Raw genomic sequence first — 20,861 nt, forward strand, 5'->3', positions numbered from 1 at the left:
AAAAAAAAAAAAAAGCCTCATCCTAAAATCAATCTGGACCCCTAAAAACAGCTCCATGTCGAGATTATGGGGTAATATTTAGCACGCCTTTACCAGGGGACGCATTATTCAGTTGTCAGGATGGCAGGGGTACAGACAAGCCTCACGACTAAACACACATTCCTGAGGGGCTCAGGGATGATGTTCAGTGGTGGCAAAGATCACCCAGCAGAGAAACAGATGCCAATGCAAACTCTGGGGCTCTCCTGATTAGCAGACCTTTGGGGCTGTTTCAGCTCACTGACTAGGGATCAGCACAGCCAGCTTCCATACATATCCACGAGTCCTACGTCTATGGAATTACTCAACCTCAAAGGCAACATCTATTTTAAAAATTGCATCTGCTTCGGACATATACTTCTATTCTTCTGTTAATCCTAAAACCTACAGCTAAGGTGCTCCCAACCTGAGCTCAAAGTGGCCCACAAAGGACAAAGCCAGTTCTGAGTTACCAAAGCTGCTATTTGATATTAATTGGTGGTGGGAGGGTTGGGGCAGGGAGGAAGGGAGATGAGTAGATTTTTTTTCTTTAAAAAAAAAAAGTCTGTTAATACTTCTATTCTTTCCGTTCTCTAAGCAGTACAATAGGACGACTGTTTACAAAGCCCTTGTCCTGTTTTAGGTAGTGTGAGGAATCGAGGGATGACAGTTTACAGAGTAAATATGTAAGTTATTCTTCAACAGACTCTGTTTTGCAGCCTCTATTTCAGCAGACTCCAAGATGCTTGCATGTCTCTGGATTTTAGAGTCTGCAGCAATCCTGGAGGTCTGCCACTCTAGAGACTAAGGAATTATTTTTCCTGCTTGTGCTTGTAACAAAATAGTTCTCAACTTGTGGGTCATAACGCCTTTGGGGGTTGAATGACCCCTTCACAGGGGTCACATATAAGACATCCTGCATATCAGATATTTACATTACAGTAAATTAACAGTGGCAAAATTACAGTTATGTAGTGGCAAAAAAAAAAAATATGTATGCTTGGGGGTTACCACAACATGAGGAACTGTATTAAAGGGTCACAGCATTAGGAAAGTTGAGAGCTACTGGGCTAACAGGAATGGATTATAAAAATAATAATTTTAAAAAGTTCCTTTCTCTAGAATGCTGTCTAGTGCTGAATTAGAGGCTCTGCTTGGATGGACCCTTAACTTGCACAACAGAATCCACATGCCTATTATCCATTTGCCCAAACAGGGGCTTATAAGATTGCCTTTATCACAGATGGTTCATTGGCTGAGCCCCAACCCCACCTTCAGAGGCACATTTCTGTCATTAACCAGCCCAAGCCAACCCCATAGGTCTTGCCACGGTATGCGAACCATCTGCCATCAGCACCATCTGACATATGAGACTGTGGCTCAGAGACAAGGCTAAACACTGTGGTAAGTTAGATCCCAGGCCCTTGAACCCAGGTCCCCTCTATTAGTTTGTGAGGGCTGCCACAAACTGGATAACTCAAATGACAGGAATTGACTTCTCATTTGTGACAATTAGATAATCAAGGTCAAGATGCCAGCAGGTTGGCTTGCTGTGAGGATGCTCTCCTTGGCATGAAGAGGACCGTCTTCTCCAGCTGTCCCCTCGAGGTCCTCGACTGTGCTTTTCCTGGTCCCACGTTTCATTTCTTCTAAGGATAATTGTTGTTTTGCATTGGCGCCCACCCAGACCTAACTGTAATTACCTCTTTGAAAAGACTCTATATTCAAATAGAGTGGTATTCTGATGTGTTGGAGATTAAAGTTCCACTATTGAATTTGGATGGGCGGAGGCCTTGTCCCATACATTTTCTGACTCCAAAACCCAAAGTTCTCCATCCATCCAGGCAGGATTCACAGACCCTACCAGGTACCAGGGACTGCACACAGCAGTTTTGCAGACGTTTTTATCATGTACTTTCCAAAACAGTCCAAAGAGGTTTATGTTCTAATTCCCATGGCATGGTGAAAAAAAAAAAAAAAGCATTTCAAACAGTCTGATTATTCTGACTAGGGAGACACAACAAGGAAGAGGCTGACCCAGCCTGCAGGCCCAGCTCTTTGACCCCAAACTCACTGTCGCCTCCAAAATAAAACTGCTTCCCATGTGAAACCGAGACAGGCAGTGGCAGGGACAGGGTGACCTGACAGTGGCACTGGAGGTGATGGGCTCTGGTAAGACCACTGTCTTAGGAAACATCATAAATATTGTGGCGAGTAACCATAGCAACCTCAGCATGTCTATGGTGATGTTGTGCTTATTGTTGTTGTAGTTAGAAACCTCTGGATAAAGATGGTAGGGAGAATAACTATTACTATTTTTCTCTCTTTCCCAAAACTGTACACAAAGGTGGAGAAAACAAGAGAATAGGCAACGGCCATATAATTTTGGAAGCATGAAGCACACGAATGTGTGGGAATAGATTTATCTGTCCAAAGAAAGCCGAGTCCTGAACTAGCAATGAGTGAAATCAAGAAAAATAAAATTTATCCTACAAAATTTCATCCCTCTTCCAGAGTTTAGAAATAAGTAGTAAGTTGTTTTTAGAGAGATTGAGATGTAGAGACTACGAGCATTTGTTGAGACACAGTTATAAACCCAGGTGGCCAGGAAGCCCTTGCACCACCCCCCCCATTTGCCCCAGAGACTTATTTTCTGGAGAAGTGAAGCAGAGTGTTCCCAGACCTGGAGGGTGGGTACTACAAGAGTAAAAATGAGAGACAGACACGTGAGGGCGGTCTTCCAGCCCTCTCCCTTCACTTGGCTCTGATAGAGCTTAGTAGCCATAATACAATATTCATTATAAAGTCACATTTCCCTGTAGGTCCAAGAGTCTTCTCTGGACAATAGAATCACTCTAGGAGGGAAGGTCCAAAATTATCCATAGACTTTTCCCAACCAAGAAGTCATCCAGATTAGTCTATCATGGATCCAACTTGATTAGTCCCAATCCAAAAGTTAATTCTAGAGAAAGATAACGTGAGAGAAGGAATCCTTTGCAATATCACTGCACCTTCCAGAACAGATGGGTTTGATTTTCCCATCTGAAAAGATCTATCAGTGTCTTCCACAACCAATGAAAATAGACTTATACCATATCCCTAGATAATTCTGAAATGCTGGTGACAGAAAAACTTGAACATATCTCTGGAAAAAGAAAGAAAGCAGATACAACTGAGGATTAAGAAACAAGACAACATTAGAGGCAACCCTGAATTAGGCACTACCAGAGCAGTATCTTCAGTTCTAAGTGGAAACAGTTTTTGGTCTTCATCATTTGAGGGTAAGGACAGGATGATTTCTGGTATAAAGTGAAAGGTCTCTGCACTTCACTGCCCCTATGATTGTCAGTCTGACAAACTGTATAGTCCTTGAGAGAAGTCTCAACTGAGGAATTGCCTAGATCAGGTTGGCCTCTGGACATATTTGAGGGAGAGTATATTGATTACTAATTGATGTAATTGGGCTCATCCCACTGCAGGATCACCCCATCCCTAGGTAGGTGGTCCTCGCCTATACCAGAAAAATGAGCTAAGCATGAGTCTGTGAGCAAGCCAGAAAGTGAGCCAGTAAGGAGGGACATTTCTCTGTGGCTCCTGCCTTGAGTCCTGCTCTAACTTCTCTCAGTGACAGACTGTGAGTTGTAAGTGTAAAGCATAATTGACTCTTTCCTCCCCTGAGCTACTTTTGGTCAGAGTGCTTTTAACACAACAGCAGAAGGCAGCTAAAACAACAGAGTATTGAAAACTCCCCAACCTGGTGTTTCACTGAAGTGTGGGCATCTATACTGTATATGTGTATGATGGTTTTATAAAATATTCTTTAACAGGAAGGAGGAAGACATGGAATATGAGAAAGAGAAGCCACAAGAGACATACACATCAGATAACAGAGAAGAGTTGGGTTGGCAGCTCGCAGCTGGCACAGTGGGCAAATCTTCACACTGGAGTACATTAGAAAGCCACAGAAAAAGTCACCCAAGAATATGAAACAATGTCAAAATGTTTCCTGGGAGGTGGATCCATGAGCCTGGTATGCATCGGGAACTGGATGCCCACCACAAAGCCTCTGCTGCTTTGTCTTAGGTTTTAAACAATCTGATAAGGCACTGAAATGAGACGAGGTCAATAAATACCAGACCCTCTAATTATTAACACAGTTTTAAGTAGAGACCTCTGAGTAGGGAGATTCTCAACTGTGCCAATGGTGAACATTGATTCTAGAGACTGGGGTAAGGTTTGATGGCCATTTTTGGAAATCAAGTTGACCGCAACTGGAATTAACTAAAACCCAAGCAGCTGAGCACATCCCCGAGGGATTTTCATGATTGGATCATGTGAGGTGGGAAAACCCACTGAAAATCTGGGCCACACCTTCAACTGGTTGCCTACATAATATACTGAAGAAGGGAGTTCTTGCTTTTTCTCTGGTACCCTCGCTTCCACTTGGAAGTTCAGTCCTTCACCAGCATTAGAGCCTACTTTATGATTCCACTGTACACTGCAGACAATCGGAGACATCCAGCCTCGTGGGTTGAGCAGCTCCTGGACCTGAGGACTTCCTATTGGGAGACAGCCACTGTTGGACTAGCAGGACCAGCTTGTAAGCCTTTCTAGTAAATCATATATATCCCATTCTATCAGTTCTGTTCCTTTAGAGAACCCTGACTACTACAGAGGGCTAGCCTCATTGTTATATCACAATTTAGCAAGCATGTTTCCAGGAAGAACAGTTTCAAGAACACTTGGAAGAACTGCTCTGGGAGTAATGTCAAAATATCATCAAGGACAGAAAGTCTTGGAGAATTTAAGGAACAGAAGTGCTTACAACTTCCATCCCTAGATGCCAAAGATCAAGTTTTAGTGCTCAGAATATTAAATGCTAGTCCTGCATGACACTTTATGTTAAAAAAAAAAATAGTGGCTGCTGAATTTCCTTGATTTCATGTCCTCGATTCCAGTCTGACAGACTTCCTGCCACCTTCAAGTACACCATGGAAGAGTTGGAGCTGTGTTCTCTGGACTCCTTAAACAGAAACGAGTCATGGAGAGTTTGCATTTTCTCCATGCTGCCCAAAGGAGCCTCTGAAAATAGTTGCACTTATTGACCTTTGGGTAGCCATGAGGTTCACGATGGGGAAAATGGCGCCGTGCCTTTCTTTACTTCTTACATTTTTATTTGTCCTGTGAATATCACATTCATCGTCTTCAAAGTTCTCCTTTATGAGAAGGGAGGCTAATGGGTAAGAGGGACTCTGTACTTGTAATGTGATTCTAGAAGCTTAGGCTAGCTGGAAGATTTCCAGTGTTGTTTTGTTGTCTTAGTGAAAACTAATTAGAAGTTTAAGAGCAGATTTACAGTTGGCCCTCTGGTCACGGAATCCGTGTCGCCTGCTGGGATAGGTGCAAGAGTGAGCGCTGGCATTCTAAGGCTGAGAAAACTGGATGCCCACCACAAAGCCTAGAGCAGGAAAACCATTGGTCAGAAATTTAGCTCTGTGTACTCCTCAGTACCCTGGACTATGCAGAGTCTCCTGGCTTCTGATGGTTCTTCCCCATCTTTCCAGGTAGACCACAGCTCTCCCTTCTCTCTCAATATCTCACATCTGTCATCTCTGACAGCCAGTGGCTGCTGCACACACAGCGCATGATGCAGAGGAGGTGAAGGCTCCCCAGGTCTCCTGACACCAGGCTCACCCCTCAAAATCCTTCTCACAGGATGGGGGAGGGGCTTGAAGTAGGAGCTTTTTCTTTCATCTTTGTGGTGTGTGTGTGTATGTGTGTGTACACTCGAGAGCACATGTTTTTGCATTCTGTACCCATATGTATGGGTACATGTGCCTAAGTGTGAAGTCAGTAATCATTCTCAATTGTTCTTCCACCTTATGCACTAAGGCAGACTCTCTACCAAACTCGTAATGCACCAATATGGCTGGTGTCATCAGCCAGCTTTCTCTGGGGGTGTCTGTCTCTGTCTTCTTGAGACTAGAATTAGAAGCAGGCCACCATACCAATGTGTCATTCATGTGGGCTTCTGGAGTTAGAATTTGATCCTCATACTAGCATAGCAAGTATTTTAACCTTGGAGCTATATTCCCAGTTCCATGGGGAGAGACTTTTAACAGTCAGGACAAGTGTATAGCACTGAAAAGGGTCATGAAGCAGCCACCCATGGACACAGACATTTCCTTGTGCCCTCTTGGGTAGAGAGCCCAAGTCTAGGAGGGACTAGAGGAAAATGTGCCTGTGCCTTTCGACTTGTGCTTTAAGTGTGAGCCACTGGCTGGAGAAGTGACCTCTTCCCTTACTCATTAATACAACACCAACCAATAAGCTGCTAATTGGTATATGTAAAAATTCCAGTGGGAAAGATAAAAGACCAAATCTTAACTTTAACAGCAAAGTCCACACAACCTGGCCTTGCCTATCTGCCACATAGACTCCTGTTCCTTACCACTCATGTTATATCAGACAGAATATAATGGCTTCCCTGCATCAGATGAGGCAGGAGAAGTAAGGCAAGGACACACACTCATAGCCTCTCTGTGTCAACCTCAGACTCAGACCCTTGGCAGCCCTTCTGATGGCAGCTTGGGATGAAGGCAACATGGGACATACAGATCTCATGGTCTTCCTGAATCTGTAATCTAAGACAAAAAGGAATGAGGTGGCCTTTAGATTTAAAAAAAAAAATGCATGTCAGGAATGCTTCAGAGACTTTTGGGAAGCACAGCCTTATGAAGCAGCAAGTCCCAGACTGGCCAGTTCTAGAACAGAACATACTAGAACAACAAGCATGCATTGAATAGCACTGATGAGAGGAGTGCCGGTCTATGCCACCCCCATAAGCACTCTCACTGAGAGAAGACGCATATTAGAAAGAGAGGGTCAGCCAAACCCACGACTTGGAGGTTCTATGTTGTTTAGGAGCAGCATAAAGGTATAGCAGGCAGGCAGGCAGGCAGGAAGGCTGTGCAGAGCCGGGGTACAGGCCATCATCCTGAAGGCAGAAGGGGATTCCTCTAGAATTGTAGTTCCCGAATGGATTGGTTTGAATGAGCCCATAGATTCATATATTTGCAGGCAGTTGGTGGGCTGCTTCGAAGGCTTAGGAGGCAAGGTGTTGTTGGAGCAGGTGTATCACTGGAGGTAAGCTCTGAGGCTTCAAACACTCACTCCAGGCTCCCCTGCCTTCCTATCTGCGGTTAGCAGGATGTAAAGCTCTCAGCTGTGGCTCTAATGCCATGTGTGCCACCTTGCTCTGCAACCATGATTATGATGGACTAAGCTTCTGAGATGGCAAGCCAGTCCCCAATTAAATACTTTCCTTTTATAATGGTTCCGTTGGTATGATGTCTCTCCACTCCACAAAAATACAGCAGTGAAGAAAATACGGAGTTCCCAGAGAGGGAAGAAGCCAGCCCAACAGAGATAGAGATTGAGGAGACAGGGTGAGGTGAGACGGGAAGTCAGAGTGTGAACTATACCTCTAGAAGACAGTGGAGCAAGTGGTCGCTGGTGCGGACACAAAGGCGTACTGCAGAGGAAGGTCAGGCTGAAGGACCTAGCCTTGCGGGCTGGGTATCGAGGGCCATGGTGTTTTGAGGTGCTGGTCAGCCACTACGCTCGGCCCTGTTGTTTATCAAGAATGGCTTTGGGCTACTTATTGCAGGTAAGTCTCTGATTCTGCTAGTAAAATGTGGATGGTTGTCCCCATGGAACAGAACAGACACATCCCAAGGAATGAGAGTGCTTGTCACTGACATCTAATGAGACACTGCTTGAAGTAGAGATGACCTTTCACACACTTAATGTCTACAATTCCAACTAGTTTGTAAATTGCTCTGGGGGAGGGGAGAGGGGTGTAAATCAGTGGTTCTCAACCTTCCTAATGCTGCAACCCTTTAATACAGTTTCTCGTGTTGTGGTGATCCCCCCAATCATACAATTATTTCATTGCTACTTCATAATTATAATTTGCTAGTTATGAATCATGCTATAAAGATCTGATATGCAGCCTCTATGGGGGTCACAACCTACAGGGTGAGAATGGCTAATCTAAATTTTGTATATATGACCAGTGGTAGAGGCAGCAATGAAAGTCTCAAATTAAAACTAATTCACCAGTGACAGAAACAGAACTGCAGAGACACACCCTGGCTGATGCATCCAGACAGGAGAAATTAATAGAGGACCCTGGAATGATCCTAGGAAGGTGTGGGGAGCCAAGGATGCCCTGATGAAACCTAAAGGATGGAAGGAAGTCCTGGATATGTACTGTTGACAAGGACAGTCATAGCAAAGAATTGGGCAAAGCTTTCCTCAGATCCATGATCACTATTCACAAACAAATAGCCAGTGTGTGCAAAACTAGCCAATGTCGCTTTCTCCTCTGGGAAGTCTGCAGCCTGAGACTGCTCGCCTGCAGACGCTTCCTACCAAAGCCAGCTAGCAGGTTCTGGATGTTCTCAGTAGGGTAGCTGATGCAGCTCTATCAGGGCACACACATCCCACCTAAGACCAGCTTCTCTGCATTGGCATCTGTCCTTTCCTCACTCCCTTGCTCCAGTCAGGTCTCCAGACGGAAGCCTTGGGGGACAGGGCAGGAAGGCAGGAGCTCATAAAGCAGAATGTTGTGGAGACAGCTACCAACCTTGATGGTTCAGCTCTGAGGAAGGAGGGAGAGAAAGCACCATTGGCCTGCAGTCCCCAGAACTGAAGGTGGCCCCTGGGAGCCACATTTTGTATGCTCTCTCCCCTGCACACCAAATGACACAACAAAGACAATAATACGATGTCACTACTGACAGGACAACACGCTCTGTCGCAAAGGGATGGGGTTTCTAATAAGCTGTTCTTACATGCCTAAACTCATGTGATCCTACTGGCGCAGACTCCTGAGTAAGTGGAATCTCAGGTATGGACCATTATGTTTCCCATGAACACACAGATCTTATAGATAGACTCAAACTGGCCTTTGCATCTATCAAAAGGGGTTTTACCTTGAGTGGGTCCAGTAGCCCTTGACAGGAGGCTGTAGTCCTTCTCTGAAGTTAGAAAGTGTGAGAAGGAAGCCTTTCTCTCTAGCTGGCCCTAAGCAAGCCTTACAAACTCTGAAGTTTCCAGAACAAAAGTTCTGTCAATCAGCACATGATCTTGGAAGAAGAACCCAGACTTCAGAAGTTGACTTAGCTCACCTTCACCACAGCACAGTGAGGCACTGAGCAGACTTCATGGATGAGGGTTTGGGAAGTAATGTGTAGGGCTCTAAGACTGTGTGGTATGGGCCAGACAGCAACACAAGGACAGGCTAGAGTGGCGGGTCTCAACCTGTGGGTTGTAACCCCCTGGGAAGTTGAACACCTCTTTCACAGAGGTCACATACCAGATATCCTGCAGATATGTACATTAGGACTCATACCAGCAAAATTAGAGTTCCTGAAGGGACCAGGATCAGCCCAAGTTCACCCAAACCAAGTTCTTGGCACAAAGGAGATTTATCTGTCCCAGAGAGACAAAGGGCAGGCAATAAAGACAAGAGAGAGGATGAGGCAGAAGGGGAAGGGAGCAAGGGAGGGGGAGGAATATTTGACCTGGGGTAGGGTTGGGAGTGGAGGTGGAAGTAGGGACCAGAAAAGGGACTGGACAACCAAGGACTGCTGCTGGATAGAGAGGAGACAGATGCCACCCACAGGCAAATAGTGGTTTGCAAAGGTACAAGCAGAAGCCATGTTAGGGTGAAGTGTTTGATTTTTGATTGGGCATGTTAACTAGGGCTGCCAAAGGGGGCTTTTGATTGCTGGACTTCAATGCTTTGATAGCTAGACCTTGGTAGTCAGCCTCAGGAGGAGGAAGTGAGCAATAAGGGAACAGACCTTGGTGTCTAGCTTCAGGAATGTAACTTAATGGACTTTTACCAAGGCAGAGGGAACTGAAATGGGCAAGGCCTGCCAGCTTGTTGTGCTTGTCATGTTTGGGCTGGCTAGAGTCCCTTTATTTATGAAGTAGCAATGAAAATAATGTTATGGTTGGGGTCACTACAACATGAGGAACTACAGTAAAGGATCGTGGTGTCAGGGTTGAGAAGCACGGGGTTATGGTCCACAGGAAAGAACTGACTCCACCCTCCTCAGGCCCTCCCCACCCCTGGCTTCATGAAGCTGAAGGATAACAGAAGGGAAGGAAGCCTGGGGTAGGCTTGAGCAGAACTTTCAAAGAATATAGACTCAAGATGCTACTCTTAGAGCGGGTCAGGCATGTGGAGGTGCAACGTAAGCCAAGCTAACTCTTCTTCCACCCAATTTTTAGAAAAGGGGGAAGCAAAGACCAAGTAAAGAAATGGACAGTCATTGGAAAAACCTTCAGGAACTTTAGTATCCTTGTTGCTAATTATAAATATTTACGCCTTCCTCCCAGAATTCCTGGCCTCCCTCACAGAAAAGCCTGCGTAAAGAGTTTTGTTCTTTTACTGGAAAACATGTGTGTGTGAGTGTGTGTGTGTGTCTGTGTGTGTGTCTGTGTGTGTAAGTTGGAAAGGGACTGAGCTACTAGCAATAAATAAAAGACTGGACAATCTGAAAGAAAGTCACTTCCTGTTGGATGTCTAGTTCCCACTCCCCACCCCCACCCCCACCCCTGGTGTATAAACCTCTAGCCCTCCACAGGACTTGTCCTTCCCAGAGTCTACTGACTGGAGACAACTAAGCCAAACAAACTCAGGAAAGGGCAAGAGATCAGGAAGTGGAGGAAGCTCGTGGCACAGGAGGAAAAAGTCAAGAGAATGCCCTGATGTTCGAGGAAGAGGGTGGAGGAGACAGAGCAATGAAGGTGACCTTAAGATCACACAGAGCCAAGCCTTTAAATGTCATACTTGAGCATTAAATCAAACCGGACACAAACAGCAGGTCAAATCTCCTGGGGCCTTTCAAATACTAACATTCATAGTGATAAACACCCCTCCGGCTCCCCTCACCCCCACCAAGTCTTCTGTATGCAAATTGAAACAAACAGCTAAGCTAAGGCCAGTTGCTGGGAGACCCAGCTGGGCATAGGCCAGCGGTGGTTCGGTAGTTCGAGTGTCTGGAAAAGTCATTGCTTCTGTAGTTAGCGAAGGGAAGAGAGAAGAGACTACCTGTAGATCACTCCATGTTGGTGGAGAAACATGAGAGCAGATGTGACCTCTGCAGCGTAAAACCGAGAACGAGGCTCATCGAATTTTCGGGACCGCTGAATCTGGAACATGAGGTCTCCACCATTTACATATTCCATGACGAAGAAGAGGCGGTCCTGGAAGGAGAAAAGAAAATGCTACTTAACCCACATCAGTACAGGTCCTAGCTGGGGCCAGCTATCCTTTGGTGATAGACAGGTCACTGGGACTCCACGGGGAGGATGTCAGCGGGACTGTGGGAACAGAGTTAACTGCATAGGGGCAGTAAGTGAGCAGCGCAGAGGGAGGCCGGAGAGACAGAAGGCATCGTGTCCACCCCCCCCCCCCCCCCCCCCCCCCCCCCCCCCGCTCCCCACTTTTCTCATTCGCATGTCTCATGTAGCCCAGACTGGCCTAGAATTTACTGAGAAGCCAAGAATGATCTTGAATTTTGGTCCTCTTGCCTCCCACTCCCGAGTGCTGGAATTAGAGTTGGGTGCTGCCATGCCTGCTGTATGCTATGTTGGGCATCAGTCTACCAACTGAGCTAAAATCTTCAGCTCCCAGATATATTCTTAACATAGAAATGTATTCTAAAGAAACTCCTAGAGGATATTATGTTCTCCTAAGAAAGAGTAAAACAAACCATGAATAGCTCTTCATTCATGAAGCATATCTACTTCACTATTAGCATGTCCTTGGCTGAAAGTGCACACTAACCTCTACCACGGCCATTTCATGGTATTCACAGGAGGCCCAAGGTAGAACATCTCTTCCATTTGTCTCACACTTTAAACCTCCCTTGTCCCCTTACTCTTCCCAGGGCATTAATTTGTCCTCAGAAGTTTCTGTTGTCTTTGTTGATTGCTCATAAGCATTCCTTCCCATTTATGAATTCTCAAGACCAACAGCGCTCAGACCACGCACGCACATGTGCATGCACGCACATGCACACACACATGCACACACACATGCACACACACATGCACGCACGCACGCACTCACTCGCGCACACACACATGCATGCACACACGCACACACACGCACACACGTATACACACACAGTCATCTCTCTCTGCTTGTGAGAGCGGACACTGTGGTCTGCTTCCTCCTCCTGCTACTGTGAATTCACTGCTGTGATGGACTGTAATGTGGAGTTATAGACCAAATGAGCCTCTTCCTTCCCTAAGCTGCTGTTTATTGGGAAATTTTATCATAACAACAGAAATAAAACTAAAACAGCCCCTTTGAGGGAAAAGACAAATGTTAAATGTTTTTGCTAATATGTAGAAACTAGGTTTAAATCTGTGTGTGTGTGAGAGAGAGAGAGAGAGAGAGAGAGAGAGAGAGAAAGAGAGAGAGAGAGAAAGAGGGAGAAAGTGAGAGAAAGAGAGAGTATGTGTGTGTGCACACAAGCAAAAGTGAAATAAGGACCATCATTTGGGGAAGGAAAGGGACTAACAAGAGATGAGACAAAGGGAGACAATGACTAAATATTAGTAAAATACAATGCTATCTATGTATGTATGAAAATGTCTTCTTGAAGCCTATTATTTTGTACAGTAAAACTTAATTTAAAGGAAAAAAAAAGGATTCTTCCAAGAACAAACCTTTTTGGCATCTGAATCACTTGGAGGCTCATGGGAACAGGGGTCTTTGTGGTCCACACTGTTCCTGCTTTGGAGCCTGAATATCTGCCTCTCTAACAAGGTTCCAGGTGATAATGTTGGTCCAGTGATCACACTTTGAGAACCTCTGCCTTGGAGGCCATTGGCCCAGCCTTTCCCAAGGACAGCCCAGACACATACTGCTTATTCATACTGCCCTATCAGCTGTAAAATTCCATCAGAAATAAGGACCATAATACCTGGTCCATAGTTACCATCACCGAACTTGATCTTGGGCTGTGGCCTGTAGGGAAGATTTCTTTGACTGAATTTAGAGAATCTAAATTTCTAAGGAGGAAAAGCTCCCACTCCTGTTGCTGTAATCTATCCTAACATTAGTCATTTGGAACCCAGGACAGCGCCTGAAGAGAGGCACAGAGAGTGCCCACCTCAACTATATACACTCACTGGATTTCATGGTCAACTGTCTGACCTGAAAAATAGGGATACGGGGCCTACATTATAGGTTATATTTTACTTTTTTTTTCAGCACAAACTCAAGAGTTTTGAGCTTCCTAAGCCATCTACATCCTTAACCCTAAATTATGTTTAATGGGTATACCAAAATGCCTATTTGGGGGCTGGAGAGATGGCTCAGCAGTTAAGAGCACTGACTGCTCTTTCAGAGGTCTTAAGTTCAATTCCCAGCAACCACATGGTGGCTCACAACCATCTGTAATGCAATCTGATGCCCTTTTCTGGTGTGTCTGAAGATAGCTACAGTGTACTCATATAAATAAATATATTTAAAAAAAAAAAACAACTCATGCTGTTCATTGTTTAAAAACCATGCCCAGTTCATAATGGGCGCGCCATAAGGATTAGCCAGGACTCTTGTCACTGGCATTAGGAACAGCAGTTTTTCCTACAGCCTCTCTTTTTCCAGCCTTTCTCCATCTGTCTCCCTGATCACCTTTTCCCCCTTGGTTTTCAAGCTGGTTCTCTCCCCTTGGGTCTATCTCCTTCCCTCTGCCTGTTTTCTCTATTCTGTGCATCTGCCTCTTTGTAGATGTCTCCTCTCTACATCCATGAAGTGCTGAGCCTACAAGGTCGGATCCTGGGCCTCCCTTGTAGTATGAGCTTATTTCGGCACGCCTACAGCTCCCATGGTTCTGTGTATGAATGACACATGCTTAGCCCTCCTTCGAGACTTCTGTACACTCCAGACCCACAGGTATGCTTCTGATCTCCCTTCAGATGCCTTCAGGCACTCAAACCCAACATGTCAAAACCGACCCCATCATCTTCCTCAGCAAGCTGAGGCCCCATATGGAGTTTTCTTTCTGGGGTCTACACCTCCAACTAGTTTTCAAGTCAGAATCCGAGCAGTCATCTTTAGTCCTCCCTCTCCTTCCTCCCTCTCCCTCTCCCCCAGCCCTGCTGGTCTTGGCTGCTGTACCTTTTCATTTCTCATCCCTGCTCACTTCTCTGGGTTTCTACCCTAGCCATGCCCACCTCTCTGATTCAGCTTTTCTTTCTTGTCTAGATTTCTGCTTTGATAGGAATGCCTCTACATGTACTTCAGCCTCCTGTCCTGATGCTGGTTATTCTGTAGCTAGAGGGGCTCTGCTGAGATGGAAATCTGATGTCATCCACCCACTCTCCTCTTCTTACCCTATTGAGATTAGTGTGTGTATGTGTGTGTGTGTGTGTGTGTGTGTGTGTGTGTGTGTAACCATGTCCACATGTATGGAGGGCAGTGCCAGATATTAAGAGTCTCCTTGTATCATTCTCCATCTAGATGCCTAGAGATGGTTTTCTTGATGTGCTGGAAGCTCCCCCTTTTACTTAGACTAGTTGGCCAACACATTCAAAGGATCTGTCCCTCTCTGTTGCCAATCCTAGAGTTACAGGCAAATACAGACATGTCCAGATTTTTACATAGGTGCTGAGGATTCAAACTCAGGCCCTCATGCTTGCATAGCAAGGGCTTTTCTTCACTGGGTCATCTGCCAAGACCTCCTTTTAAAGGCTCTTAAAAGGCTCTTCTTAGGACAGGCAGAAAACACCTCAGCATACTGTAGGTCTCATGATCTGAGTCATTTCCCTTCTAGCTGTCCCTTATTCCTTCTGCCCTAGAACCTCGATTCATGCTCTGACTGCTTAGACAGCTTGTCCTTCCCTCTACCACAATGAGTTCTACATGTCTCCTTATTGCAAAGATGTCAGTGGGACCATCTTGACTTTCCTGACAATGTCCAATCTGTCTTGTGTTACTAGCCCTGTTGTAGTATTCAGCTGGGGAGAGGGAGGTTGTATCTTTGTATTGGTGTGACTATGATTTCCCTAGTACCTATCTCTTGGCTAGATTATGTTAGCTTGTAAAAGCCATTTCATTTTAGAAGGGGATCATCAAGTCAGAAAATGCCCCCCACCAGATCGGCCTGTGGGCAAACCTGTGGTACATTTTTTTTATTGATGATAGGGGAGGGAGGCTCTGATTCAGCTCACTCTGGGAAGTATATCGTCCCTGAGCTGGCAGTCCTAGGTGCTGTAAGAAAGCAGACTGAGCAAAAGATGAGGAGCAGGCCAGTAAGCAGCATCCTTTATGGCTTCTGCTTTAGTTCCTGCCTCCCAGGTCCTGCCCTGGCTTCCCTCGGTGATGGGATTATAGGCTGAACTAACCCTTTTCCTCTCAAGGAGCTTTTGGTCAAGGTGTCTTGTCACAGTGATAGAAACCTAACTAAGGCAGTCGGTACGCTCCAGGAGAGGAGCAGGGGCTGTCTGTGCTTCTGGACTAATTTTTATTTTATTTTATTTCCTTTTAAGGGAATTAGAGGCTCCAAAAAGACTTTTTTTTGAAGTCTCTTTAAAAGTAAGGGCTATAGCTCTGGGGATGTGGCTCAGTGGGCAGTGCTTGCTTAATGTGCAGGGCACTCTGGACTCTACTCTCTTAGTATTACAGAAGCAGCGATCAGGAGGGGGAGACAAAAAGATCAAAAGCTCAATGTCACCCTAGCTTATACTCTGAGTTGGATGCCAGCCTGAGCTACATGAGAACCTGTATAAGTAGTACTGCATAGGTGGAAAGCCCGAAATGTCTGGGGAAGGGGCCGGGCTACAAGATGTGGAACCAAAGCCAGACCTAATGTTTGTCTCCACAAGTTCTTACTTCATAAAGAGGTGAAGGTGGGTCAGCCTGCTACAGGGAGCCTCCTGTCTGTGGGATTGGGAAAGACCATTTCAGTCAGTGGTGCCTGTCTATATCAGCCACCCACACAGCGACAAAGCCTTTAACAGTCAAGTTCTGTGGTCCTGTCGAGAGATGGGAAGATGGCTCGTTCCTCTGAGCATCACAAGAGGACCAAGTTTTGTGCCCTTCTTTCTCCACCAATGAGGGCCAACTCTGGCACGTAGTAGGTTCCTATCACATCCATGTCGAGTGCTTGCATTCTTGAATACCCACTACATGCCTCCACTGCTAGAAAGTCTAAAGGAAGCAGATTTTCCCATATTATTTCTGATCTCTTCTCATCGTGGTCCACTTTAGACTTTCCTCCAAGTTTGCTTTCTTCCCCACACAGTCCTACGCACCCCCCCCCAAAGCACAACTACTGATCCTTTCACACACTAGGGATGTCTTCAAGCAAGATAAGCTTTCTCCTTCCCCACCCTCTATTCAGTGTGGATTGCTGCTGACCTCTGACACATTTGAGAAGGGTGTTTTGATGCAGAGGGGGAACCTCAAGTCATTCTGGGAACTGCTTAATTATATAAACTGAAATCAAAAGAAAGCTGGCAAAGCCAGCGGCTACTCATTAATCCCCTCTTGGCACCCAGAGAAAACAAAACCAAAAACCAACTTCCTGGTAAAGTAAGCAAATATGTTTTCTGAGGTAATCAAAGATTTGAAAAGCCTATTCTGCCAACTCCTCCCTTAATCTCCCTTGACTGTCTAAAGTGTTACGGTCTTGTGATAGCAAGTAAAATAATAAGAATTGCAAAGAGATGATGTGTCATGGCCATTTAGGGTAAGACCAGGGAGAGAGTGACCAACACGCTGTGGAAAAGCCACATCCTGGCTCCCACCAGCCTCCTTTTTCCCACATCCCCACCCTCTGGCCCTCTATGTCAACCCCAGCCTGCAGCTCCATTTACCTTCAAGGTGCCACAGATAAGGCAGAGTCCCCCCTCCCTCCCCCCGAAGCACCGTGTGTCCTGCCAGTTGGAATTGTTTAGACATACATCCCCCACCATTTGTTAGATGTTTATGTGTACAGAGATTCTATCACTTTTCCATTTCACACAGCCATCTGCCTTTGCTGTACCCATGACAGCACAAATGACATCTCCAGGGTACTAGGGGAGTCACTGGTCTTCATCTCATGGGACACCCCGCCCAGTGCTGGGGATGCAACCCATGGGCTTATGCCTGCTAGACAAGTGTTCTACTGCCCAGTGACAACCCCTCCTCCATGTCCACATGATCTAAGTCAGCAGTTCTCAACCCACAGGTCGCAAACCCTTTGGGGTTGAATGACCCTTTCACCTAAGCGCATCAGAAAACATGTATATTTACACTACAATTCACAATGTTAGCAAAATTAGAGTTATCAAGTGTCAACAAAAATAATGTTATGGTTGGGGCTCAGCACAACATGAGGAACAGTCTTAAAGGAAACAGCATTAGGAAGGCTGAGAACCACTTCTCTAAGCCACCAACTCAGAAGTTCTTTCATGAGTACCCAGCCTGTAGTTAGGTGTTGGGGAAGCCAGAAAGTTACATAAGTTATGACTTTGGAATTTAGGAGCTAGGAATGCAACATAAGAAACCACAGAGGGACTGGAGTGATGGCTTAGCTATTAAGGGCACTCACTGACTGCTCTTCCAGAGGACCCAGGTTTAAATCCCAGCACCCATATGGGAACTCACACTACTGTATGTAACTCCAAGATCTGACACTCTCACATAGACATGCAGGCAAAACACCAATGCACATAAAATAAAGGGAAATAAATTTTAAAAACCAACAATACAGAGAGCAGTTCTAGACAGTTGGTGATTCTGCATTGAACTGTCCAGGATCTGGGCAGGCTTTGAAAACTGGGGGTCTGGCCTGAATCTTCCTGGACACTTGTCATTTAGGCCTTACCATGTACAGATCACTATGGGAGATGGTCACGTGACCAGTTGGTCTCCCTGTTCTCCAGAATACAAATGTACCGATAGAGCTGGCCATGGCTCCCGTACAGATTCACCTGATTTGGAGGAGAGAGCAATCCTGTCTTGGATAATGTAAGGCATGAGGAGGAGGAACGCGTTGGCAAGACAGAGTGCAGCCCTGAGGGCGGAGGTGCATGGAAATGAGCACTAGGGAGCAAAGTGAGTAGGACAACCCCACAACCCCACTGAACTATAAAAACCAAACCAACCCCAAACACTCAAACACCTGCCTCCTATAGAATGGCACATAAATCCAGGACACAGAGGGGGACAGGTGGGGGTCTGAGAGGGCTCTGAATCTCAAGTGGGGATTCTTAAAAGCTTTGGAGTTGTGAAGTGACATTAATTAAGGCTGACTTTAAGGAACATTTTTCTATGGTAGGAGAAGGCAGCTTGGAGTTGCTCGCCCTCCAAGCCAGAATGGTGATACACATTTCTAATCCCAGCACTGGGAGGTGGAGGCAGGAGGATTGGGTTCAAATCGACTTTATCCACATTATGAGTTTAAGCAAGTCTGAGCCACGTGAGGTCCTGTCTCTAAAATAAATAAATAAATAAATAAATAAATAAATAAATTTAAAAAGGCGTAGTTCTGTCTTTTCCCCACATCTACTACCTTAAGTGTTCTCGCAACTTCAGTGTGTGTGTGTTTAAGAATCACTCCCTCTGGCTAATCTCATGTGTGTAGTACAGCCTCTGTGAGGACTCCACTCTACAGAAAAGCTCTAGGGTGTCATCCTCTTACACTGCTGAGATCACCTCCTGATTCTGTCTCCCTGGTCCCTAGCAACAGCCATCCTTTTCTCCATTCTTAGCGGTCTGCGTAACCTGGGTTTATCATATATCTAGTATTTTTCTTCTATATTTGCTTTATTAGACTTATCACAACAGTCCAAAATTTCAACCATGTTTTTGTATATAGCATTGTTTACAACTGCTTAAAACTCTGATTATTTAACCTAAATAGGGTGGCACAAGTTCACATTCAAAGGAATCTACAGTTAGGCAAAACCGATTCACCTAATAAAACTCAAGGAGTTTTCTCCTTCACTCAGCACGACATTTAGCCCCAAGACCAACCTCAAATTACTGTCCCCTGCCCACGCATACTTCTGTCTGGGTGTGGAAGGTGGGAAGAGGAGAAGATGGCAGTCCCATCCAGAGGAGGACACTTTGCATTCACAGAGACCATCAGCACCCACAGAAATGGCCCTTCTCTGGGGCTATGATGACCCATATGAACCAGCCAGTGCAGGGCACCAGAGAGATAGCTTCCAGGAGCGAGGCTGCCTTCAGTCAGACAGGAAGGGAGTGACCTTTCCCCCAGCTTCCTCTTTGGATGGCAGATAGAGAGAGGTTAGACAGATAGAGCTTGTCCATCCATGAAGGACACTGTGGGGCTGATTCACGGAAGCGCTTTCTCTCCTCCATTGTTTGATTAGCATCATGCCCCAGCTGAACTGCCTCCTCCCAGCATCCTGGCTTCTTCCTGGTTCCACCTCACTGGAGCCTTCTTCATTAATTGGCCCTGTGATGCATGGCATCTGGCCGGCATTCTCTGTCTCCAGCTACTCACTTGGACTTCAGGAAAGCAGTGAAGTTATTCCCTGTTTCCACACGCTCCCTGAGTCACGTCCTCAGTGCAGAGACCTACACATCTTGCAGAAGTTTCATGCTGTGCCGGAAGACTGGAGCCTTAGACTCTGGACCGTGTATGCTGCACAAGATGGCAGCACAGACAAACTCTTTCTTAGGTGTCATTAGAAATCATTTAAGCAGGAAAGGAGAAAAGGAGAGTGCTGCACTGGAACTCATTAGAGTCAGTCATCAACCATTTGAAGCCAAAGTAAAGCAGTTATAAGAAGGGTGGTTTTGTTTGTTTGTTTGTTTTGTTTTTTGGCTTTTTTTCGAGACAGGGTTTCTCCATGTAGCCCTGGCTGTCCTGGAACTCACTCTGTAGACCAGGCTGACCTCAAACTCAGGAATCTGCCTGCCTCTGCCTCCCAAGTGCTGGGATTAAAGGCATGTGCCACCACTGCCCGGCTGAGAAGGGTTGTTTTAACTTCATTTCCTCAGCTCAGCCAAGTTCTACCAGCAGCCGTGCCCCTTACCAGCACTCTGCCCACAAGCTTAGGCTATCTCCTAACAATCCAACATCCAGCTCATCTGTTCACATATGCCTCCCTATGTTCCAGCAGCACACATGTGGCCAGAGCTGGTGCTCATGGCACCTGGCTTAGGAATCCATACTTCTAGAACCTTGAGGCTGGGTAGCATGATAGCGATACCGTAGTACTGAATGAGTATCCCCAGCCCCTAGGTCAGCGATGGTAGTGATGGTCCCCCCAGAGACTAGAGCTGGTTGAGAGGCTGATACTATTATCCTAGAAACTCACAGATAGCTTCCCATCTCTGTCAACAGAAGATGTGACATTCAGAGAAGTCATGCTGGAGTCCGGGGTTCCAGGAGGCTTTCATGCTGAATACCATTGTCAACAGAGCTGCAGTTTGGACTGTGATCAGGCCTATACCATTTTATTGCCTATTGTTGCAGCCTTCTCTATCTTAAGCCTGTGTCCCACTGCTTGCTTGCTAACTTCTGTCTACAATGAAACCCTTGCTAGCTGACCCAGAGGAGTAGAGGAGCCCTATCAGCTCAGAGAAAGGTAACAAACAAAAGAAAACACACACACACACACACACACACACAAAACCACTTGCTATCAACTCTGGTATAGAACTACTTACTGACTAGTCACGTGGGTAGTCTACCTCACAACCAGCTCTCAGCACCCCACAGTCCTTCCCTAGGCAAGTGCACGTTCTTGTGCCCATTTTCCCCTCTCTGAAGTCTCTATTGTTTAGA

General features: G+C 45.9%; 1 protein-coding gene across 1 annotated transcript in view; it reads right to left on the reverse strand.

Annotated features, from left to right (window-relative positions):
• Positions 1-20,861, reverse strand: part of Prkce (protein kinase C epsilon) — a 506,175-nt gene that overhangs the window by 86,912 nt on the left and 398,402 nt on the right. The window contains exon 11 of the mRNA XM_031357603.1: positions 11,147-11,301. Coding sequence (XP_031213463.1) covers positions 11,147-11,301 — 155 coding nt within the window. The remainder of the gene's footprint in view (positions 1-11,146; positions 11,302-20,861) is intronic.

The sequence above is a fragment of the Mastomys coucha genome, unplaced genomic scaffold (assembly GCF_008632895.1).
Source record: "Mastomys coucha isolate ucsf_1 unplaced genomic scaffold, UCSF_Mcou_1 pScaffold6, whole genome shotgun sequence".
Lineage (NCBI taxonomy): Eukaryota > Metazoa > Chordata > Mammalia > Rodentia > Muridae > Mastomys > Mastomys coucha.